A 7,500-nucleotide genomic window follows, 5' to 3' on the forward strand; every position below is an offset into this window, starting at 1 on the left:
AGAGAGATGGAGAGTGAAAAGGGAGAGCGGGGGGGGGGGGGGGTAGAGAGAGATGAGGGAGGGAGAGGAAGATGTTCATTAGGATGTTTCAGCCTCCACAGGAAGTAGTAAACAGTCATGAGGTCCAGTTGAACACTAACAACAACGTCAGGAAGAGCAGGGGGGGTAACTCTTCATTTTAAACAGCTTTATTGGTTTCGTGGGAAACAGACGAAGATTAAACTAAACACAAAAAGAATGTCATCTACATTTAATCTAACTGGTTGCATTAGCTTTCATCTGGTGCCTGGTGAGCTGTGGGGGGAGTGTGTGAGTGATGAAAGGGGGGGCTGTGTGTGTGTGTGTGGGGGATGAAATGGGGGGGGGGGGGGGGGGGGTCTTACCCAGGGGGATGAAGTCGCTGCTGGACTTGAAGAGCGCAGAGGGCAGGAGCTGAAACTGAACACACACACCTCAGGAGCTGAACACACACACACACACACACACACACACACACACACACACACACACACACAGCCAACAGATACACACACACACACACACACACTAACAAACAAACACACACTCTCGCACTCACTCGGTTACTTAGTAACGGTTGAGGGAGTATGGTAATAGTATGGTAATGCTAGACTACATAGAAGAAAAAAAAATCGGTTGCCCTCACGGGAAAACCCTGCATGTACTTAACTATCCATCACCTCCACCTTTTCTTTCCCTCCGTCCTTCCCCCCTTTAACTCTTCCATCTCTCCCCTCCCCTCCCTCCCAGCCCCCCTGCCCTCTCTTCCCCCCCACCTCCCTCCCAGCCCCCCCCCCCACCTCCTTGGTCTCGTCAGGGTCAGAGTGACCCCCCCCCCCCCCCTACCTCCTTGGTCTCGTCAGGGTCAGAGTGGTCCACGGTCAGAGAGAGGTCGTTCTGGAGGTACTTCAGAGCATTCAGGGGCTCAGACTGGGCCTTCTCCTCAAACCTGATAACATTAATACAACATCAATATAATATATATACAACATTAATATAATATATATACAACATTAATATAATATATATATATATAACATTAATATAACTAGACTGGGCCTTCTCCTCAAACCTGGAACATATATATATATATATAAATATATATATATATATATATATATATATAACATTAATATATATAACATTAATATAACTAGACTGGGCCTTCTCCTCAAACCTGGAACAGATATATATAATATAATAATAACATTAATATAATATATATAACATTAATATAATAACAACATTCAGTGTTTCCCCTAGGTTTGCTGCCTTGGGGGGGTGGCATGGACTGTGGCATGGACCCCCCCCCCCCAGGGGGTAAGACCCTGCCTCATACCAGCGTCATGTCCAGGGGTGTACTTGTACATTAAGCCGCCTCACGCTACGGAAACAGGAGATAGGCTCCTGCCCTATGGGCCATTAGGCTCCAGAACCATCGGTTCTCAAGGCTACTTACTTACAGTATACCTCAAAAGTGAGTACACCCTTTAGATTTTTGCAAATATTCTGTTATATCCTTTCAGGGGATAACATTATCCCACTGAAACTTTGATATAACTTAAAGTAGTCAGTGTGCTGCTTGAATAACAGTATAGATTTATTGTCCGTTGAAAATTACTCAGTACACAGCTGTTAATGTCTAAACAGCTGGCAACAAAAGTGAGTACACCCCATAGTGAACATGTCCTAATTGTGCCCAATGATGTTGTTTTCCCGCCCTGGTGTCATGTGACTCGTTAGTGTTACAAGGATTCAGGTGTAAATGATAAGCAGGGCTGTTAAATTTGGTGTTTTGGGCACAATTCTCTCTGAATGCTGGACAACATGGCACCTCATGGCAAGGGACTCTCTGAGCGGCTGAAAAAAAGGATTATTGCGCTTCACAAAGATGGCCTTGGCTATAAGAAGATTGCCAACACCCTGAAAATGAGTTGCAGCACAGTGGCTAAGATCATACAGCGGTTTTCCAGGACAGGTTCCACTCGGAACAGGCCTCGCCAGGGTCGACCAAAGAAGTTGAGTCCACGTGCTCAGCGTCATATCCAGAGGTTGGTTTTCCAAAAATAGACGTGCGAGTGCTTCCAGCATTGCTGCAGAGGTTGCAGAAGTGGGATGTCAGCCTGTCAGTGCCCAGACCATACGCCGCACACTGCATCAAATCGGTTTGTATGGCCGTCGCCCCAGACAGAAGCCTCTTCTGAAACCGATGCATAAGAATGCCCGCAAACAGTTTGCTGAAGACAATGAATCCAAGAACATGAGTTACTGGAACCATGTCCTGTGGTCTGACGAGACCAAAATAAACCTGTTTGGGTCAGATGGTGTCCGGCGTGTGTGGCGGCACCCTGGTGAGGAGTACCAAGACAAATGTGTTTTGCCTACAGTCAAGCATGGTGGTGGCAGCATCATGGTCTGGGGCTGCATGAGTGTTGCCGGCACTGGGGAGCTGCATTTCATTGAGGGACACATGAATTCCAATATATACTGTGACATCCTGCAGCAGAGCATGATCCCCTCTCTTCGGAAACTGGGCCGTAGGGCAGTTTTCCAACATGATAATGACCCTAAACACACCTCCAAGATGACAACGGCATTGCTGAAGAAGCTGAAGGTTAAGGTGATGGACTGGCCAAGTATGTCTCCAGACCTAAACCCAATTGAGCACATGTGGGGCATCCTCAAGAGGAAGGTGGAGGAGTGCAAGGTGTCAAAACATCCGTGGGCTCCATGATGTCGTCATGGAGGAGTGGAAGAAGATTCCAGAAGCAACCTGTGCAGCTCTGGTGAATTCCATGCCCAGGAGGGTTAAAGCAGTGCTAGATAACAATGGTGGTCACACAAAATATTGACACTTTGGGCACAATTTAGACATGTTCACTATGGGGTGTACTCACTTTTGTTGCCAGCTGTTTAGACATTAACAGCTGTGTACTGAGTAATTTTCAATGGACAATAAATCTATACTGTTATTCAAGCAGCACACTGACTACTTTAAGTTATATCAAAGTTTCATTAAGATAGTGTTATCCCCTGAAAGGATATGACAGAATATTTGCAAAAATCTAAAGGGTGTACTCACTTTTGAGATATACCGTACTGTATGTGGTCTTGACTACCTGTCCACTTTCTCACCTGGTTCTTGCTCTCTCTCTCTCTGGTGTGCCGACACCATCCTGCTCTCTCTCCTTCTCTCCCTCCCTATCCTCCTCTCTCCCTTTTGCTGTCAACCAAAAGGTAAACAAAACAGCCAGAGTATTTATAATCTGCTGTGGGCAATCCAGTCAGATAATGTCATTTTGACTTTACTCTCTCACCTGAAAAAAAATCGTATGTCCAACTATAAAAAACAGACATTTCCAATGCTTCAATCAACTGTCCATGTACTGTAAATATGCCATTATGGTATTACCATGAAGCCCAACTCTAGCAGAATAAGAAAGATAGTATATCTACTTTAAGTAAAATAATAAAGTGCCTCCAGTTAGCTCTTTAGCTGGCAAGTGTGCAAGGAGACTAGCTCATCTCATCACCTCTGAGCTAGCTAGCTTGCTAGTTCTTTGACACTATTTACACTATGGAACTATAGTCAGACACTTTCTAGTCACGATAATAACGACCAATTTTAATGAATGAATGAATGAATGAATGAAAGCATTTATTTCGAACATGTGTAGAGAGAAATAGTTATAACAACAAAAGACAAAACAAAAACAAGAAAAACAAAAAAAACAAAAAACAAAACAAAACAAAAACAAGAAAAAACTAAACAAAACAAAAAACACTATTTACTTCACATGTCCGAAAAGGAGTAGGAAGAAGCATAAGCTTATTTAATCCTACCCCTTCTCCAATAAACAGAGATTAATAATTAATAATCAGCAGTTGACTTCAATATAAATATAATATATATATTTTTTTTTTATTAAATCAAATTTATTTACATATTTACATATTGACCAACAATAGAAAACAGATAATGTAAATAAACAAGCTGGTGACTATCAAAGCCCTTCTTCCTCCTCGTACCTGGTGAAAACCATGTTTTTATACCGCATTTTGAACTGGGTCATGCTTGGACACCGCTTTAGCTCCACACTCAATCCGTTCCACAGCTTCACTCCACATATAGAAATACAAAAACTTTTTAACGCTGTACGTACATAAATATGTTTTAAATTTAACTCCCCCCTCAAATTATAACTCCCATCTCTATCAAAAAACAATTTTTGAATATTCCTAGGGAATAGGTTGTTATTTGCTTTATACATTATTTGGGACCAGATCCATGAATATTAATGTTTTTGATTTTAAGAATAATGAATTTGTGTGATCTCTATAACCGGAATTATGAATGAACCTTATGGCTCTTTTTTGCAATATTAATAGTGATTGTAGTCTACATTTATAAGTGTTGCCCCAAACCTCCGCACAATAATTTAAATATGGTAAAAGCAGTGAGCAGTAGAGAGTGTGGAGTGTGAGAAACCAACTTTCTCTGTCAGAACACTAGCAATTATATTTGCTAACGTTTGAACTTGCTTACTTTCAATCTGCAGACATCACAGCCGGCAAAAACTCTCGCGTCTCGCGCGCACACTTGCGCAAAATCTTGTATTATTCTCCAGCGCTGGCACAGCGCGAAGTGTGGAGATAGGTCTGGCTATGCGAGACTACGGCGGACTAACGTTACCAACGAGCCTATGGGCTTGCCACTCGCCAGATTCGGGTTGGGTGCGTTTAAAAAACGTGGATATTTTAGCCTGCTTGTCAGATGTTTGGTGTCTACGTCCGTAATAATTCCTCTTTCTTGGGGGGGCGGGGGGTTCCGTTGGGAGGGCGGCCCGCCCCCCCAAGGCAATGGTAGGGGAAACACTGACATTAATATAACTAGACTGGGCCTTCTCCTCAAACCTGGGGCCTATTCCACGAAGCACGATTAACTCTGATCCAGGTTTAAATCAGATATATATGACCTACGCATTTAATTGGTCAGCAATTTCTTGACAAACCATTTCCCTCGCCTTGTTAATTGTTATTTTAATCGCCGATATACTAATCAACGTACGTGGAATACCCCCCTGAACACCAGGAACAATAACAACATCAATATTAGAGGAACATGGCCGTGCAGTGTTGAGACACCACCACCAGATGGTGCCAGAGTCAAGCAGAGTCCCCCCTCTGCACCTTAGTCCAGAAGGCTGCCTCTCTCTCTCTCTCTCACCCATCCTTCCTGTCATCTCTCCTCTCCCTCTCTCTCACCCATCCTTCCTGTCATCCCTCCTCTCTCTCTCTCCCCCATCCTTCCTGTCATCCCTCCTCTCTCTCTCTCTCTCTCACCCAACCTTCCTGTCATCCCTCCTCTCTCTCTCTCTCTCACCCATCCTTCATGTCATCCCTCCTCTCTCTCACACCCATCCTTCCTGTCATCCTCCTCTCTCTCTCACCCATCCTTCCTGTCATCCCTCCTCTCTCTCTCACCCAGCCATCCTTCCTGTCATCCCCCTCTCTCTCTCTCTCATCCATCCTTCCTGTCATCCCTCCTCTCTCTCTCTCTCTCTCTCTCTCTCTCCCCCATCCTTCCTGTCATCCTCCTCTCTCTCACCCATCCTTCCTGTCATCCCTCCTCTCTCTCTCTCTCACCTCTCCTTCCTGTCATCCCTCCTCTCTCTCTCTCTCACCCATCCTTCCTGTCATCCCTCCTCTCTCTCTCTCTCTCTCTCTCTCTCTCTCTCTCTCTCTCTCTCTCTCTCTCTCTCTCACCCATCCTTCCTGTCATCTCTCCTCTCTCTCTCCTCTCTCTCCCTCACCCCGGGGGGCGCTCTGCTAGAGCGACTCCCGACACGGCTCGGTGTGTGCACGTTATTATACGTTTCCTAGTGCTCTTGGGTGCTCTCATTGTTTTTGTTTTGTTATGTCTCGTCAATGTTAAATCAACAGTGTTTAATCCAGTGTTCGCCTACATTATGATCGCAAAACTGAATATCGTAAACGGACGGGATTCAGGACCGGCACAACAAACAGCCGCCTTTCCAGGTAGGCTCGCCTACTCATGGGACTACCTGTTGGGATTGAGTCACCTCCATCCGGAGCCGTCGCAACTTTCCGTCCTCAATGACCAGATACCTCTGGAGTTACTTCGTGGACACAGATCCAAGCGCATACGAAGGAAAAGAGGATCTCGAGGGGGGATCAGGAACAGATTGAGGAGAAGAGGCAGCCGCCTACCTTTACCTGCCATCCTCCTGTCAAATGTCAGATCGCTACGGAATAAGACTGAGGAGCTTTCCATACTCATGAGGTCCGACTCGGACTATCGACAATCCAGCCTCTTATGTTTCACAGAAACGTGGCTGTCCGAGGATGTCGATTTTAATTTGGAAGGCTATAACATCATACGTTTTGACAGAGACGCAACGAGAACGCGGAAATCAATTGGGGGCGGGCTCTGTATAGCTGTCAACAACAAGTGGGCAACAAACTTTACGGTGAGAGAGACCGAGAGTTGCAAGCATTATGAACTGATGACGGTGTCATTTAAACCTTCAAGTACCTGGGGACAGAGATTGACATCTCTCTTTCCTTCTCCCAGCATACTGACTAAATCTACAAAAAGGCCCAGCAGCGCCTCCACCTGCTGAGGAAGCTCAGGGCTTTTAACGTCAGCAAGGACATAACCCTGGTTTACAAATCACTCATTGAATCCATTCTCACCTTCAATAACACATCCTGGTACAACTCCCTCACTGTCAAACACAAAACCAAACTCTCCCGTATAGTCAATCAGGCAAGTAAAATCATCGGCTCACCTCAAACCCCCCTGTCTGAAATCTACAACCGGTCACTAATCAGGAAAGCCACACAAATCACACAGGACCCCTCTCACCCCCTCCACCAATCATTTCAGCCACTTCCATCAGGCCGCCGTTACAGAACTCCACTGGCCCGGAAAAACAGATACAAAAAATCATTCATTCCCACTGCAACCACCGCCCTGAACATTTTAAAATAGGAAGCACACTGTTTTTCTTTTAAACCACAACATTTTAGCTTTTTAAATCATAATACTGTTTTTTTTTACTATTATTTTTTGACTGGACTTTTTAAAATGCATTAAGGCACTACCATTTTATAAACACTGTTATATCTGTCTGTTTTTATTGTATGTATGTGACCTATGTGTGTTTTAATGTGGATACCGTATTCATGAACAGCACAAAGCCTGTCAAAGGAGAATTTCTGTCACTCTGTGACAGACAATAAAGCAATCTTGAATCTTGATCCCTCCTCTCCTCTCTCTCTCTCTCTCTCTCTCTCTCTCTCTCTCTCTCTCTCTCTCTCTCTCTCTCTCTTCTCTCTCTCTCTCTCTCTCTCTCTCTCTCTCTCTCTCTCTCTCTCTCTCTCTCTCTCTCTCTCTCTCTCTCTCTCTCTCTCTCTCTCTCTCTCTCTCTCTCTCTCTCTCTCTCTCTCTCTCTTCTC

General features: G+C 44.7%; 1 protein-coding gene across 3 annotated transcripts in view; it reads right to left on the bottom strand.

Moving 5' to 3' along the window:
* mkln1 (muskelin 1, intracellular mediator containing kelch motifs) overlaps positions 1 to 7,500 on the bottom strand; it is a 58,181-nt gene that overhangs the window by 312 nt on the left and 50,369 nt on the right. For all 3 annotated transcript variants that reach the window (XM_080537819.1, XM_080537820.1, XM_080537818.1), the window contains exons 16-17: positions 865 to 967; positions 384 to 438 (exon numbers count right to left, since the gene is read on the bottom strand). In XM_080537819.1, coding sequence (XP_080393945.1) covers positions 384 to 438; positions 865 to 967 — 158 coding nt within the window. The remainder of the gene's footprint in view (positions 1 to 383; positions 439 to 864; positions 968 to 7,500) is intronic.

The sequence above is a fragment of the Nansenia antarctica genome (assembly GCF_963989245.1).
Source record: "Nansenia antarctica genome assembly, chromosome: 8".
NCBI lineage: Eukaryota > Metazoa > Chordata > Actinopteri > Argentiniformes > Microstomatidae > Nansenia > Nansenia antarctica.